This window comes from Dipodomys ordii, unplaced genomic scaffold (genome assembly GCF_000151885.1).
Source record: "Dipodomys ordii isolate 6190 unplaced genomic scaffold, Dord_2.0 Scaffold78, whole genome shotgun sequence".
NCBI lineage: Eukaryota > Metazoa > Chordata > Mammalia > Rodentia > Heteromyidae > Dipodomys > Dipodomys ordii.
Genome location: NW_012267294.1, coordinates 5129928 through 5147533, shown reverse-complemented (window position 1 = coordinate 5147533; position 17606 = coordinate 5129928). Strand labels below are relative to the sequence as shown.

The 17606-nt window shown below is 46.5% G+C and overlaps 1 protein-coding gene across 1 annotated transcript in view; it reads right to left on the bottom strand.

Moving 5' to 3' along the window:
• Magi3 (membrane associated guanylate kinase, WW and PDZ domain containing 3) overlaps positions 1-17606 on the bottom strand; it is an 87221-nt gene that overhangs the window by 2381 nt on the left and 67234 nt on the right. The window contains exons 15-21 of the mRNA XM_013024619.1: positions 17129-17321; positions 14807-14995; positions 8910-9098; positions 7272-7374; positions 6519-6645; positions 5827-5970; positions 42-180 (exon numbers count right to left, since the gene is read on the bottom strand). Coding sequence (XP_012880073.1) covers positions 42-180; positions 5827-5970; positions 6519-6645; positions 7272-7374; positions 8910-9098; positions 14807-14995; positions 17129-17321 — 1084 coding nt within the window. The remainder of the gene's footprint in view (positions 1-41; positions 181-5826; positions 5971-6518; positions 6646-7271; positions 7375-8909; positions 9099-14806; positions 14996-17128; positions 17322-17606) is intronic.

Genomic DNA, 17606 nt, shown 5'->3' with positions numbered 1-17606 from the left:
TCCAACCCTAGCACGTCTCAGTGCTGCACAGCCCTGCTCACCGTGGTCAGGAATCAGGCCGGATCCTGGCCTCAGGAGAAGCAGCACTTTATTTCCTCCAGCCTGTATGAGCTCGATGGCTCGAGTGTGGGTGATGCCTTGTGTGGGTTCCCCATTGATTTCCACAATCTGGTCACCGACCTAGAAAGGACAGAAACAGTCACGTGCAGCCGCCCTCCTCGAGTTCCCACACAGAAGCTGTCTCACCTCAACGTGCCGCATGCCCATGTCCACCAGAGCTGAGGCGGAACATTAGGACGGGATAAAGTATGCCTTACTTACCCCACAGAGACCTACTGGGAAGCTTTTATATGGCTAACAAGTCAGTTATCTGGTGATCTTGGAATCATGAGTCCAATTCTAAGTTTTTCATGGCAGGTGCAAGAAAGGCCTTTGGCTCTACACCTGGCACCTCAGAAAAGAAAGCAGAGGTTTTCTATGAAAAGTGAAGCAGTAGAAGGTGAGGTTTCTACAAACCAAACTACACCAATTTCTGCAGTGTGCCTTTGAACCAGAGGTGCTGTACTGAGGTCTAGAGACTGGCTTGGACCCCCGTCCCACTCGGTGCTGTCTCTGTCTAGACACCCACTGGGCGGAAGATTTAGTCTCACATTCTACAGAAATGAAACTTGGGGAATAGGTCAATAGCAGCACTTGTCTAAAACTAATATTAGCTGGACACCAGAGGCTCACAACTGTAGCTACTTAGGAGGCTGAGATCTGAGGATCGCATTTCAAAGTCTGAGAGACTCATCTCCAATTAACCACCAAAAAGCCAGAAATGGAGCTCTGGCTGAAGTGGTAGAGCACTAGTCCTGAGCAAAAAAGCTCAGGGACAACACCCAGGTTTAAGTTCCAGGACCACCACACATGCATGTCCATACTTTCTGAGTTTGACGACACAATATTGTATTTCTCACTTATATGTGTAATTCAGACTTACAAATAATGACAAGTGTGAAAGGGAGATTGGGGAGGAGGAGCCAGCAGGTGAGGAGATGGAGAAGGACTCAGTGAGGGGTGGATGTTGCCAGAGTACATGAAAACAAGGAAACAAATCAAAAGACTTGACAAGGACTGGGAAGAGGGAAAAAGTAATGAAAGAGGCGTTGAGTTTGATCAAAACGTAAGTTGTTGAGTATTACAATGCTCTTTGTACAATTTATGTTAGTAAAAATTAAAATCTACCTCATGGTGACATGCAGCTGAAGGTTATCGGCCTCAAACCAGAACAGAATAATGGAAGATGACTGCAATTCACAAAAGCAAATAGTGCGGGTGTTTTAAAGAGCTTACTAAAACGATCGGTAAGTAATACACAGGGCCCGTGGGGTCCGGTGTGCCTAGGTGTACAGCATAGTTGGTGGTGAAGAATGGGGCTTGGGTGTCCATGTCTATAATCCCCTGGCTCTGCTCCTTTTTCAAGCTCTGGGCCTGCTTTCTTCACAGTTAAATGGGGATAGTAGCACCTAACTCCTGGGGTGACTGGGAGACTGAACTGAGCCCCAATGACTGCCCACCAGCCACAGATGAGTGCTGTCAAATGCATTACTAGCACTGTATACAATGCAAAATTTTCACATGCTTTATGAAAGAGAAAACAGTGTCTCATTGCAGATGTAGGGTGACGTGTTCCAGTCTTGAAATGGAGGTAGGAGGCCCTCGGAGACAGGGCCAGGAGACTACCTGTTACCAGGCACAACTAAAACAGTCTTTGGAGATGGGACTTCAGGGGTGGCTGGCTGGCTCATTACAGAGGGAGCTCTTTGACTTGCACAGCCCCAGGACTCTGCAAGGAAACCCCGCCACAGGCAGTGAGCATCCCTAAGTGTAGGATGTACATCTCCTGACACAGTCCAGCTTCAGGTACTCATTCAGTTATGGCAACAGCAAACAGACCGAGGCAAATGAATGAAAAGAACTTAAACACCAACGGAAGTATGACAACACTAGCAGGCTGGAGAAAAGTGACAGTATTTGACAGTATCTAGAACATGCTTTGAGTGTTATCTTCTAAACATAATCGAAGTATTTTGTTCATTTTAGAAACATTCCTTGTCTGTAACTATAGCCCTATGCCATTTTTATTTTGGTCTAAAAGAAAAAATGCAGGGCTGGGAAAGTGGCTCAGAGGTAGAGTGCCTGCCTAGCAAGCATGAGGCCCAGAGTTCAATTCCTCAGTACCACATACACAGAAAAAACTGGAAGTGGCGCTGTGGCTCAAGATGATAGTGTTAGCCTTGAGCAAAAGCAGCTCAGGGACAGTGTCTTCAGTTCAAGCCCCAGGACTGGCAAAAAAATAAATAAAAATAAAATGCAAATCAAGCTGTAGTTGAACAGATTTACCACCAGGTGTCAGTTTTGTTTAACTGTTTAATTGGTTTTAAGATAAGCCCTCAGGTTTGGGTACGGGGTTCCGGACGTTTTAGTCTAAAAACTAAAAATGTAGTAAGAATACAATGGGGAAAACATCTTTTGACAAATTGAGAATGAGCACTCAAGTTCAGTTTTGCATTAAAAAATAAGATTATGAGGTAAAGATGGCAGAGAAGAAAGAACAGAGAAATGATAGTGGAGAGAGGAGAAGCAGGAGGGTCAGAAGTGAAAAGAGAAGGCAGCTGCACCCGTCTTCTCTACTAACGGCTCCAATGGTGCTGCCGCTGCCCGGCTCCATCTGGCTATAAGATCCGCGTTCCTGTCTGCCCCATCTGCTTGACTGTTTCTGCTCCACTCACTGTAGGCCTCAGAGCTCTGTCTGGTCCACTGCTCTCTAAGGTCTCCCTGCCTGGCCTGTGAGCAGCACATGCATCCACACTGACTATCCCACCCCAACTCAAGTGCCATCTGCCTGCCACGCTGGTGTGTGTGTGTGTGTGTGTGTGTGTGTGCGCGCGCGCGCGCGCGCGTGGAGAGTTCTGAGGTGTGGAGGGTTTTCTACCCCAGTGTCTATTCAACCCCAGTCCACTCAATCACCAATCCTTTTGGGACATTGTTTCTACTTGCCCTCTTCTAACATGGATGCCAGGTCATTTTGAGGAAGGATGGTATCTTCCCAGCTCTTTTAAGACCAGGCACAAAACTTGAAGAGTGAGTGCAGCCACCCACACATCCCCAGCTCCCCATCCTCCACACACCCAGGCATCCTCACAAGCTAGAGAGAAGAAAGCCTCTTCCCTAGTGCAGCTGAGGAGCCTGTCTAGAACATCCTGCCTTTATGTACAGCCCACCTGGTTATCAGTGAGTTAACTATTTTGTAAAGTGAAGCCTACAGTTTTTTCGCATGTATTTTAATTTTTTTTATTGTTAGTTGTGAAAACTGTAAAAAGAAAAGGAAATATAAGACATAAGAAGTGAAAAGACCTTCCATGCTCCTGACTGGCAGAATTAATATGAAAATGGCAATATTGCCTAAAACACATCTCTATTAAAATCCCAGCATCATTTTTTCAGTGAGATAGAGAAAACAATCCAAAAATTCACATGGAATCATAAAATGCCCCAAATTGTAAAAGCAGGGAAAGCAGTGCTGTAGATATAACACTACCAAACTTTCAACTCTACCACAGAGCTATAGTAATGACAGTAGCTTGGTAGTGGCACAGAAACAGGTCTGAGGACCAATTGAAGAGAATAGAGGAACCAGAATAAACCCACGGATAGCCATCCATCTAATACTGGCTAAGGAAACTAAAACTATAGGCCATTAGAAAGACAGCCTGTTTAACAAATGGTTCTGGGAAAAGTGGATACCCACAGGCAGAAAACTGAAACTGGACATCTATCACCTGGCTGGGGCATCAGTTCAATGGAAACCATGAAACCATCATAGGAAGGAGTGAGAGAAACATTAGGGCTCCTTGGCACAGAAAAGATCTAAGAGTACAGCAAACCAAAGAAAAGACTTGATATTTCTCAAGTCTCATTTTGGAGACTACATCAAACTCAAAAGTTTCTGCATGGTAAAGGACATAGCCAACAAGTTAAACAGACAACCTACAAAATGGGAGGTTTTGCCAGATGCCGGTGGCTCATACCTATCATTACCTAGCTCCTCAGGAGGCTGAGATCTGAGGATCATGGTTCAAAACCAGCCTGAGCAGGAAAGTCTTTTTTTGGTCAGTCGTGGGGCTTGGGCGCTGTCCCTGCGCTCTTCAGCTCAAGGCGAGCACTCTACCACTTGAGCCACAGCACCACTTCCGGTTTTCTGGTAAGGTTTATTGGAGATAAGAGTTTCATGGACTTTCCTGCCCAGGCTGGCTTTGAACTGTGATCCTCAGATCCTGAGTAGCTAGGATTACAGGCCTCTGAGCCACTGGCACCCTGCGAAAGGTTATGAGAATTTGTTGTTGTTGTTGGTCGGTCATGTGGGATTGAACTCTGGGCCTGGGCGCTGTCCCTCAGCTCTTCAGCTCAAGGCTAGTGCTCTACCACTTGAGCCACAGCACCACTTCATTTTCTGGTGGTTTACTGGAGATAAGAGTCTCATGGAATGGTGCTGTGGCTCAAGCGGTAGAGCACTTGCTTTGAGCTGAAGAGCTGAGGGACAGCGCCCAGGCCCAGAGTTCAAGCCCCACAACCATCAAAAACAACAACAGGAGGTTTTTGCCAGCTACACATTAGACAATGGCCTAATATGACGAATATAGAGAGAATTTAAAATCCTTGCCAGGTGCCAGCAGCTCATGCTTATATAGCTACTCAGGAGGCTGAGATCTGAGGATAGTAGTTCAAAGCCAGCTCACTCAGGAAAGTCCGTAAGACTCATCTCCAGTTAAGCACCAAAGAATCCAGAAGTGGAGCTGTGGTTCAAGTGTAAGCTTGTTCCCCCATTCCAGAAAGCAGTGTGGAGGCTCCTCAAAAAATTAAACATAGGGGGGGAGGGGGGAGGCTGGGAAGCGATGTGAAGGGTAAACCAAAGGAGGAGGCTGCAATGCTTGGTAAGAAATGTACGCATTATCCTGCCCATGTAATTGTAACCCCTCTGTACAGTATGTTCACAAATAAAAAATAAATTTAAAAATTAAAAAAAAAGTAAACATAGAACTATTCCATTCACTCCAAAAGACGCAAACCAGGCTACCGTAAAGCCTGTACAACCATGTTCACTGCAACACTACTCACCATAGTTAAGATATGGAATCAGCCTAGAAGCCTCTCAATGGACAAATGGATCAAGAAAATCTGGTATATACATAATGGGACTTTACTTATCCATAAGAAAGAATGACTTTGTACCATTTATAAAGAAAGGAAAAGAGGAGGATGCGGCCAATAATTCAATGTGTATCCTACAAAATTGAGAAGAGGGAAGGGATGGGTGAATGTTGAAGATGCATTGTACTCACAATGTTTTGTTAACCAGCAACTCTCTGTACAACTACTGAAAGATAATTTCTTAAAAAATGCACAAAATGACTTCATTTTGGAGATTAAAAAAAAAAAAAGGTGGAGTGGGGGAGTGGCTCAGCGGCTCGAGGAACTCGGGGTCTTTCCACTGCAAGCCCAACAGGCAGCCAGGATGGACACACCTATTACTCTTGGAAGGAACTGAAGATTCTTTTTTGTTTTATCTTTCTCAAGACTTTAATGAAATAGAAATGTATTTTTCTTATCAAGGAAGAAAGTGCTTTCTGTGTGAGGCTGCCATGGTACTGCGTGCGGGAGGGAGCCACGAAACTACTGGCAAGACAAGTGGTTTAGGTTTTACGGAAGGAAGAATCCTGCTCCTAGATTCAGGCTTTCATTCACTTTAAACCATTTATTTTCAGATGCCCGCAGTCCACTCACATGAATCCTGCCGTCTCTGATGGCAGGCCCGTCCTCAGCAAGGCGGAGGATGAATAGCCCCATGTTGTACTCCTTCCCGCCTCGGAGGCTGAAGCCAAAGCCCCGAGGGCCTCGCTCCAGTTCCACGGGGCAGCAGCCCAGGCTCTGGAAGAGAGAGGTGAAGAGGAGGCAGTTCTCAAGCACTGCTCTGTCTACGCCGTGAAGGACAGCCTTGATAGCTTGGAAAATCAAGTTAGTCTCTCTACGCACATGGCTACAGCATAAACAAATATGCAAGCTTTGGTTGGAGGATAACTTGCACTTTACAAACAGGGCAGAAATGTCTTCTGGTGTGCAACAGAAATCTGCAACAGAACCCTTAGAGAACAGTAGGAAGTGCTCCCTTTAAAAGGATTAAGTGAGATTTTCCTGAAAAACAAGCAAAAAAACCAAAGGCCTCCACTGTGATCAGCCCTGGCCCCAGGTTCTTGCAAGTATCTAATCAGCATTCAAATTCCTCTTCCTCTAGGGTAAACTTTTCTCTCACTCTTTATGTCCTCTCACAGAAGCAAACCAAGCAAATACTAAGCACAAAGCAGGTTTACAATTACTAACCCTTGGGAAAAAAAAAAAAAAAAACAACTGCTGTGAACACATGTAACGAAAGTTCACCTGTCTGCGTGTGCGTGTGAGCGCAGTATGTGGATGTGTACCTGACTCTGCCGGCCACCCACCACCGAGATCACGGCAGTGTCGGGCTGCGCAAGGTGCTTGTGGTCGGACCACGAGTGTCTGTAGGAGACGGGCCCGTCTTTTCCACCTTCTCCTTCCAAGGCCATTCTGGAAGAGAGAAATCAGGCACTGACTGAACAGAGAAAATGAAAAACAGTTTGGAAAAGTAGATTCATTTCGTTTCTCCTCAAGTGTCCCCTTGACAATCTCCATCTGAACTCTGCTAGCAAGACAGGCCACTTAGAACTGGGATGATGAGCTCAGCAACCCCATTTGCTTCATGGTGTACTGGTGCGGTGTCTCTCAACAGCTGTGCTTACATAGCTGAAGCAGACTCTGGGCAGCTAAGTGTGCCCTCATCACCAAGAGAAATGGCTCTCTTGTAGCCAAGAGATGCCTAGGCAGATGCTGAGTTTCTGGAAATCTAGACTTTGTTCTATGACCAATATTTTCAATAAAAGAATTATGTAGAAAAAGTGTCCGGCTCTGCTCAAGTGGTCTGAGAAGACACTTGGTGCTTCCCCAACCCATACTAGGTGGCCACAAGTAGCAGAGCTGGAGGCTGCCGTCATGCCCAGACACTGCCTGTGGCTGTGCGTGCTGGGAGGGAGGCCGCTGGAGTGGCGGCACAGCAAAGGTTCGGGAGGGAACGTCCCGGCAGCTGGCTTCCACACAGCTGCAGGGGCGGTGGGGAGCAGGGAGGCGGAGGAAACCCTTAAACCCACGAAGCCCACCTGTCTACAGGCGGGTGACGGGCCTGTGTCTGCCCCGCAGGTCTGTGCTGCAGAGCTGGGCTTTGTCTGGCGGAGCTCGTTCCTGATGGTGGGCCGTGATGCTCTGGTGATGAGAAAACAGCGGAGATCAAAACGTGCACAGAAGCCATGCATGCCATGCATGGTGGCGCACACCGAAAGCAGGGCATGTAGGAAGAAGATTTCAAGTCCAGGCCAACTTGGACAATGTTTGTGGGACCCTGACTCAAAAAAGAAAACAAAATACAAAGGGCTGGAGGCATAGCTCAAGAGTGGAGTGCCGGCTGAGCACAGGCGGCCCTGAGTTAAACCCGGGCATGGAACAGCAGCGCTGGGGGCTCATGCCTGTCGTCCTCGCTCTGCAGGAGGCTGGAGACAGTGGCCAGGCCTGGGCAGGAAAGTCTGAGATTCTTACCTACACTTTTAACCACCAGAAAGCTTGGAGGCGGCTCAAGTGGTAGAGCACTGGCCTTGAGCACAAAAAGTCAGGGATCACGCCCAGGCCCAGAGTTCAAGCCTCAGGACTGACACAAAATAGAAAAAAAAAAGGAAAGTTAAAAATCAAGTAATACAAGCTGGGTGGTGTTCACCTGTTGTCCCAGCACTTGAAGGCTGAGGTGGGAAGATGTCTTGTGCTCAGGAATTCAAGACCAGCAAGGCTCACAATACCCATGAGAGGTGGGGGAGAGGGAGAACGGGACAGGCATGCACAGAAGAGGAGGCAGGGAAGGGAAGAGAGGGAGGGGCGCAAAGAAGGAAAGACCAATGATCGAGAAGTTGACGGGGAAATACAATCATGTATAATAATACTGCTGTATGAGGAATTTTTACATCAAAGATGGCTCCTTTACAATTTTGTTGTGATCCCACTAGTTTCGCAAGGTCAGGAGAAAACAAGAGGAGCACTACATAATTACTTAGCGATCACAAACAAGGAACTGTGCTGACGCAAAACATCTCTAATTGGAGACTCTCACTGATTAAAAGGCAGCAAGGCAAGCCCCTTCCTGAGCTGCCGGTTTGCGTTTGACGCTCTATTTGCTCGCTGTCCCCCAGCCCGTTGGGAAAGCTGCCCAGAGTGAAGTCCCATGCCCGACAAGGCTCAGGATCAACAGCGTATCCCTCTGAGCTGTTTAACGGATCTTCTGTCACTCAAGCTGAGGCCCACGGCATTTATTAAGAAAACCAGGGGCTGGAAAGGTGGCTCAGTGGTAGAGCGCTTGCCTTGCATGCCTGAGGCTCTGGGTTCGGTTCCTCAGCACCACATAAGCAAAAAGAAAAAAGCTGGAAGTGGTGCTGTGGCTCAAGTGGTAGCACTAGCCTTGAGCTGAAGAGCTGAGGGACAGCGCCCAGGCCCAGAGTTCAGGCCCCATGACTGGGAACCCCCCCCAAAAAAAAAGAAAAAAAGAAAACCAGATCTGAACAGAATTTGTAAGCAAGCTTTCCATTCTTCACATAAATAAAGGGCGGGCCCTGGCTAGCAGGAGACCTTAGGATAAGCTGTCTTGAAAGCTCATTGGATGGAGAAGGCAAACAAGGAGACCCGAGGGCACAGGAGCGGGTGGCTGTGGGGATTTCCAAGACCAGCTTTCGGAAAGGCAGGGCGCTACCGTTCCTCACCCTCTTCCGCAACGACCACGGTCAGTGTGACCGTGACTCCAGCATCTTTGATCAGCTGCACAATGCTGTCATGGGAGAGCTCAACGATGGACTGCCCATTCACTGCAGAAATACGATCGCCAACTCTCAGTTCTCCACAGCGGTCCGCCGGGCTTCCTTCTATGACACGGCCAATTTTGTGAGGAATAACTGTGGGAAAGAACCCCCCAGTTGTTCAGTTATGTATGAAATCTGCTCCTGTTGGACTTATCATTATTGTTACTATTTAAAAGTTCAACACGACAACATCAAAGAAAACTCTTTAGCAAGTGCCAGGTGCCAGTGGGTCATGTCTGTCATCCTAGCTACTGGGGAGGCTGGGATTAGAGGATTAAGGTTTGAAGCCAGCCCGGGCAGGAAACGCCATGAAACTCATCTCCAGTTAACCAGCAAAAAGCCAAAAGTGGCTCAAGTGATAGAGCGTCAGCCTTGAGAAAAAAAGCCCAGGGAAAGCAGTCAGACCCTGAGTTCAAGCCCCCAGGCCAGCACAAAAAGAAATAAAAAATGGCCTAGAATCAGCACAGGTCTGCGTCTCATCTAAGTGCAATTGCATCTGAGTCACCACCCACTGACTGCAGGCAGAGTCCCGATCTATACCTAGACGCTTACCAGAGACCTTGTTCTGACTTCTCTCCTAAGGCCACTGAGTTTACCCCTTGATGGGAGCCAGGATGCGCCCAGGATGGCTGGGCGCTGTTCAGGGGCAGCCGGGAAAAGGGCAGATGATGCGCAGAAGAGCAAGAATCCCATAAAGGCCCAAGTGGGAAGGGGACAGCTTCTCAAAGACCTCAGGGTAGCAAGGGGCCTGACAACAGCATCTTCCCTTCCGTGGTGTCAGGGACGCCGTTCTCAGAGGGCAGACTATGAGGACCACACAGGCCTTGCCCAAGGCCTCTCTTCCTCCTCTTCCTCTTTCGGCAGTACTGGGGTTGGAGCAGAGCAGGCTCTCTTCCACTTGAGCCAGGGCTCCAGTCCTCCACCTCTGGTCCCGTCTGTTTGTCATTACCATCAGTCCCGACTGTCTTTCCCCCATCATCTCTGCCTTTAGGAGGTCCTTATTGTAGGCTTGCCCAGCTGCCTGGCTGCTCCCACTGGTAACTCCACTTGCTGCCTTTACACGTCACCATTCTAATTTCCTGGCGATCTCACAGATAATGATAACAGCTCATAGATCTGACATTTCACTGTTTGTAACTAGCCATTAGAGGTACATCACATCTTTAACTGATTTAGAAGCTGTTGCAGTATGACTCTGGCTCTGCTGAGAGGACATTTACTCCCAAAAGGAACCTTTAAATAATGCAGGTCAGATTCAAGTTTAGGACTCAGTACTTATTGTTCAGAAAACCGGGTATAAGTAAAGATTCATCCTGTGAATGTGCAAATAGCTGTACAAGATACCCACGGCCCTGCCAATTAAAGAGTCCATCCCAGCCATCCCTGGGGCCTGCAGAGACAGTCACATACGGGAGAAGGAGGTTTGTGAGTAGGGCCATCTTTCCCATGAGGGAGAGGGCAATATGGTGCCTGTTCCCACCCAGGTGGGTCCTTGTAACCCCAGGGGCTATGGGAGTGGCAGGTAGTCTTCCAGCTTGCAGCCAGCGCAGCTAGGTCTGGAGGAGGGCGGGAAGCCGACCACTCCCAGAATTCCAGGGCAGAAGGAGTTCAGGTCTGAGGGCCGATGCATTCCACCGGTGCATCTGGGGCTACCAACTGCCCAGAAATGTAGTGTGAGGGTCTGAGGCCGTGCATGCTAACAGTCCCCGCTTTGTTGTTTAATAACTAGGAGTGCTGGGCCTGCCTCCAGCCGAGCATGCTGCTGTCTTTCCTACACCAACTCATAGCAGGACACTGTGCTATTATCCGAACTTCTAAGTTCTGAGACATTCAGAAAACCTTGTCAAATCACGTTATCTCCTGTGCACTGAACATGTCTGCCCTGAGCCTGTCTGTGCTCACCAACAGTTTCCTAGCTTAGCTCAGCAGACTTACAGGCACTTGGACTGACTGATAAGAATCAGGACAACGAATAGTACTAGATGGCATTGTGAACTAACTATGTTTACTTTCCTTAGCAAAACATCCTCCCTAGTATTTCTGAATTATGTATGCGAATGTTTTGGAATGTTTAAAACAGAAAAGTTATTCTTGGTCATGATTTATGTCCTTATAGACAGTACCTTGGCTCTAGGACTAGACAGTGGGAGATTTTTGTCTTAATATTGGGGCAAAGGCCTTTTAGCTCTGAATGGTGTCCGTTTTTCTTACAGATGCATTAGCAACCCAGGAACACAGCATGGTTATGGCCCAGCCCAGCGCTGTGAGCTCATCAGAAGCAATGGAATATCATGTGGTAACCCTGTGGTGACCTTCTCAATCAACAGTTCTCCTTTCAAAAGATTCACTCCTACTAGTGTGTGCATTCTGAGGAAAAGAATAGCCAGCACACCAGTAAGGGTTTGTCCAGGCTTGGGAGAGCAAAGAGAATGAATCTCTAAAGCCTCACCAGGTAAGCAATAGGGCAAGGGGAACTCACACATGGAGATCCACACTTAAAGGGCCAGCTGTCCAGGTGAGGGCTGGTGAAGGTACACTCACTGTTCCTGTCTTGTCCTTTACAGGAGCCAGACTCCCAGGGGGCCAGCAGAAGGTCACATGTGGACATTAAGCATGGACAGGGCTGGTTTTCCAGGCATGACTTTAGAGCACGCACATCCTGAGTCCTGCCTTGTGTTGGTGTGCAGTCTATGGGCACCTGCCACAAAGCCCCATACACGTCCGCGTTCATCCCTGGCCTCCATCTGTCTCACAGGTTGGCTATCCAGCTGCTAAGATCCCATTAGTGCTCTTAAACATTTCTTTTCAGGAAAAGAAAGGACAGTAAATGGAACTTTCCTCTTTTCAAAGAACTTCTTTGCAAGTGGGACCGAGAAGCATTCGGTCAAAGTAGCACTGAAAGGTCTGGTGAAATGAGAACAAGCCATGTCCTTTTCATGCCAAAGGGAGGCCCGAGCTCCAAGCTCCTCAACGCTGAGATGTGCCATGAGGATGGCGGCCCGGACCCCTAGTTTCTGACAGTCAGGATCTCAAAACTGGAACCAGTGGTGCAATCAGGACCTTTTATGGAGACATGCACCACCAGAAAGAACATACATCATTTAGAAGAAAAAAGTAACCTATGTTGAGCAGGGTTCTGAGACAAGGTCCACAACAGAGAAATGTACTGTTGCAGGCGGGCCTTGCCCTTGCCTACGCTACCCGCTTTTAGGCTGAGCCCCTTCTGCCACAGAGATGCAGCAACTGCCCCAATTCTGGACACTGGCCCAGGATTCCTCTACCTGTGGCAGACAGACGGGGTGCTCTGCTTCAGTGACGGTATTAACTCACAGTTGAGTGGCATCGCCAGTTGTGGCTGTGTGCCACACTGAAACCCTCAATACTTCACTGAACATCTGTCAACAGCCTGAGTCTCACTGAGCATTGGAGCTGATCATCACTTCCTCTGTTTGTAAGCAGGTGCCTCAATCTTACATTTTAATAGCTTTCTTTTCCATCCCATTATTAAATATTAATGTTTGAGGGTTTCTTTAAAACCAGAGTTGTTGGGTGTTGGTGGGCACTGGTAGCTGTTACTTGGGAGGACGAAGAGGATTGCTTAAACTCATGAACCCAGGACTGCCTTGGGCAGTATGGTATGATGCCGTCTTAAAAATCAAAATGAGCACTGGTAGCTCATGCTTATAATCCTAGGTACTCAGGAGGCTGAGACCTGAGGATTGTGGTTCAAAGCCAGCCTGGGAAGGAAAATCTATGAGACTCCTATCTCTAATTAGCCACTAGAAAACCGGAAGTAGCGCTGTGGCTCAAAGTGGTAGAGTGCTAGCATTGAGCTGAAGAGCTGAGGGATAGCACCCAGGGCCAGAGTTCAAGCTCCATGACCAACAAGGGGGAAAAAAAAAATCAAAACAAGAACAAAACCAGGTCAAGAGGTGGCGGCAATTTTCTAAACAATGATGACAATGGCAACGGCTGCTCTAACAGGCGTAGGCGGGCCAGGGGCTGAAGGTCCCTCCAAGAGGTCAGGGCTAAGCCACCATCCTCACTCAGAGGACCTGACACTCTGGCAAGTGGTTGTTTCATTTTTTTCCAAATAATTTTGTTACAATTAATGCACTGTACAGAGGGGCTGCCATTTTGAGTCAGGTAACAAGTACCTTTCTTTCTTGGACAATGTCACCCCATCCTCTGCTTTTCCCCAGCTTCCCTCTCCCATCCCTGCCCACACATTTGCAAAGTCTGATTCCCAATGATCCCACACGAAACTGCCAAACAGCTGTTTTCCTTTCATCTTTCTGACACAGGCTAAACAATGGTCCTCACAGAAGCAGTGACGGTCCCATGTGTCACCACAGCAACTGTTCTCAGGGAGTAATGATGCGCACTACTGCAACAACTCATCTCTGCCGCAGAACTTCCTTTGCATGCATGCATGCATTGATTTTAGCAAGACTGTTGCAAATTGGTTTGGCTTACAACGCTTTTTTAACTAAGGTTGTAGTTTGAAAGGATCTTGTAACCCAAGGCAAAATCAATTTCCCTTGTAGAATCAAGAGAGTACTTCAATACAGTTAAAAGATTTTCTTTTTAATCATCTGACCTAAAAAAATAAAGGTACTAGATGAGCATAATACACAAATACCAATGTCTCATAAATATGTAAAGATTTTCTTTCTTAGAAGAATCATGATAAGGTATTAGTTTGCCGAAACCTTAAACTCTAAACTCTGAACTATGTATATTTCCTCCACTCTTATGTGCTGCTTATGTACGTACACACATATGTTCAGCCTTTTCAGATGCAAATATTTTGTTAAGATTAATTTAATTTTTGAAGGTTCTAACAAAACTTTTACCCATCAATGAAAGATATATGCAAAGTAGGAAAATTTCTTATCATTTTAAAGCAATTGTTATTAAATAACATACTTGAGTTTAGCTTTTCTATTAATCAATTTTACTTCTTCTCAATTGCTTTTAGTATTTAATTCATTTGTAGAGCCATTATTTCTCTCATAAAAACAAAAAACCTATTCTCCAAGTTGAAAAAGGACTTGAAAAAAATTCAGTCCTTCCCTGATCCATTTCCCAGTATAGTGTTTTTTTGTGTGTGTGCGGTTCTGGGGCTTGAACTCACTGCATGGATACCTCTGTCCCTGAACACTTTTGCTCAAGGCTAGCGCTCTACCATTTGAGTGACAATGTCATTTTGGGCTTTTTTGCAGTTAATAGTAAGAGTATAATGGACTTTCCTTCCTGAGCTGGCTTTGAACTGTTCCCTCAGACTTCCGCCTCGCGAGCAGCTAGGATTACAGGCTTGAATCACTGTCACCAGCCCTAGTATAATTTGATGTAAAATGAGCTACTGAAGACTTATTTTATGAATAGATAAGCCTGAAGCCTGAAGGCTGGGCTTAGATCATCTGATTCTGAAAAATAATGCAGTACGACTTATTCTTAAAAAGGCAAGTCTCTGGGATGGGAAGGTGGCTCAATGGTAGAGCACTTGCCTTGCATGCATGAGGCCCTGGGTTCGATTCCTCAGCACCACATAAGCAGAAAAAAAAAGCCGGAAGTGGCACTGTGGCTCAAGTGGTAGAGCGCTAGCCTTGAGCTGAAGAGCTGAGGGACAGCGCCCAGGCCCAGAGTTCAGGCCCCACGACCGGACACCCCCCCCCCCAAAAAAAAAGGCAAATCTCTAAGACAGTCTTCACACGTGTGTAATTCCTAATGAGCTTCATATGCTCCAGCGGCAGGCTCTGACAGTGGCCTTGCACAGTATAGACATCTGCAGTCCTTACCTCCAGGAGGTGGCTTGTTTTTGGAGGTGAGGATGACGAAGCCAAATCCTTCATTCTCTTTTCGTTGTAAGACAACATCATAAGCCTCCTGGGGAGCAGACCTCGCTGGGAGCTCTGCTCGGTTCAGATGGGGAGATCCGTTCTGCGATGAAGGGAAGGCTTTGGGGACGTCATCCTCAGGCTGTGTCTCTATAATCGACGTAACCAGTATTAGTATTTTGGAAAACCATGATTTTTTTTGTTGTTAAGTAAGTGCTTTTGTGTTAAGCCTCTCAAAGAAAATTCAGTCCTTCATAACATGAAGAACTGAACAGCAGCTCCTAAGTGAGATTCAAGTGTGATCTGAGTGCAGATACAATCAGCTTGCAGTCCATACAACTTCCAACAGTTGGAAAACTAAAGTTTCTAAAAGCTTCAGTGAGATTTGATTATAAAAATTCTTCCAGGAAGCCAGGCACCAATGGCTCACGCCTGTAATCCTAGCTACTAAGGAGGCTGAGATATGAGGATCAAGGTTCAAAGCCAGCCTAGGCAAGAAAGTCCGTGAGACTCTTATCTCCAATAAACCACCAGAAAAACGGAAGTGGTGCTGTGGGTCAAGTGGTAGAGAGCTTGCCTTGAGCTGAAGAGCGCAGGGACAGTGCCCAGGCCCAGAGTTCAAGAACCATGACTGTTAAAAAAAAAAAAATTCTTCCAGGAACTGCTTGGTGTGTCAAGGTTTATGACTCCTGACAGTAATTTTAACAGAAGTAGATAATGTAAATGTCCTTTTAAATTAACTGAATATAACTTAGTTCAGGGAGTGGTGTTCACTGATGTCTGAGAGTTCGAAGTGCCAGAGGCTGCCATTTGAACTGCTCTCTGTCTCACAGGATTTGTCCTGACATGTGCTTTTTATTTTACTATTTTATTTTTATTTCTGCCAGGTCTGGGGCTTGAACTCAGGGCCTGGGCACTGTTCCTGAGCTTCTTTTGCCCAAGGCTAGCACTCTACCACTTGAGCGTCAGCATTGTTTCCAGCTTTTTCTGTGTATGTGGTACTGAGGAATGGAACCCAGGGTCTCATGTATGCGAGATAAGCATTCTACCACTGAGCCACCTTCCCAGTCATACCATATGCTTTGCCATACAGCTTTCATGCGAGTTTATCATGAGCAGGTCTCACTTTTCTTTCCCTCACTGTTGGTGAACAGCAGACTTGCTTGGTGTAGATTCTCAGGGCCTGGGCACTGACCCTGAGCCTTTTCTCCTCAAGGCTAGTGCTCTACCAGTTAAGTCACAGTTCCACTTCCAGTTTTTTGTTTTAATGGTTAATTAGGTATTAAATTCTCATGGATTTTCCTGCCTGGGCTGGCTTTGAACCATGATCCTCAGATTTCAGTCTCCTAAATTGCCAGGATTACAGATATAAGCCCTTGGTGCCTAGCTTAACTCATTTTATAAAAGCAGAATGCATGTTTTTATCTCAACAAATAAAAAAGAGTGATGCCAACGGGCTGGAGATGTAGCCCAGTAAAAGAACATGTGCGTAGCACGTGAGGCCCTGGAACACCTGCAAAGGAAAAGAGCGATGCCCATATCCATCAAGGATCAGACATTTACCAATCTCCATCTTGCAGGCAGGGAATCTTCTAAGAGCTGGGACTACAGAGTAGCTAGGCAAGCAGACACAAGTGTCCATATTCTTGTGTCATGGTTTAGACACTGGACTCTGCAAGCAAATACTGTGTCTTAATGTTGGCCCTAGTATTGACAAGCCATGTGTCTCTGAGCCTTCTGAGTCACTGTACAACCACATAGACCTAGGTCATCGCAGTGCTTCATGGGAATATGTGTGAGGACTAAAGAAGACAGGGCAAGCACTTAGGTGGTAACCTATCCTTGAGGGTCAGTCTGGGGTTTCACCAGGACCCAAAGTCCTCCATTACCCAGACAGGGGAGTACGTTGTTCTAATCAAAGAACTGCATTCTTTTTTGAAACACAGATTTCATCTATAATTCTACAGTGGTAAAATTTATTAATTAGTATAATCTTAATGTCGAGATTTAAAGTTTCTTCTTGTTAATACTACTATTACTTTACATGGCCTCCCATAATAGGATCCTGGATCATATAAATTATCTTTTATAGAAATTTGAGTTAAGGTCTCCAGAATGGCCTGGAATTTTCCATCCTCCTGCCTCAACCTCCCAAGAGCTCGGATTACAGGCACCATCATACCCAGGTTATAGTGTATTGAACATGGAAAAGAGTCCTGCAAGATGACAGAGAAGATGACATGTCTCCTTTTAACTTTTCCGAGCAGTAAGAGGCTTACACACCTTCACAGAAGATCTTTCTTCTGACAGTCAGTAGCACATGGCCATTCCGTGCTGCGGTGGTCATGAGGTCCAAGACCTGTTTGTGTGACTTCCCTCTGACAGGAATCCCATCAATGCACATCAGCTCATCTGCAGCACGGAGCCGGCCATCTTTCTCAGCAGCTCCCAGGGGAATGATGGCCCCAATGTATATCTGGTAAGACAGTAAAGTAAAGGCTGGCTGTACAGTGTACAAAGAATCGCTGGAGAGTTAAGACCTTCCTGATTCAACACTGCAAACCAACAGATATCTCACAATTTATCTGTGAAAGTCATATTTCAGAAAGTTGCTACCCTAGAAGTGGTACCTCACCTAACCACTAATACAGAGTCCTTCTAGAATCCTCAGGCGACAATCAGTTACCACTGGAGACTAATTAGAACATACTTATACATTAAACATTTAAAAGTACTGACATTTAAAAATACTACTTTTATT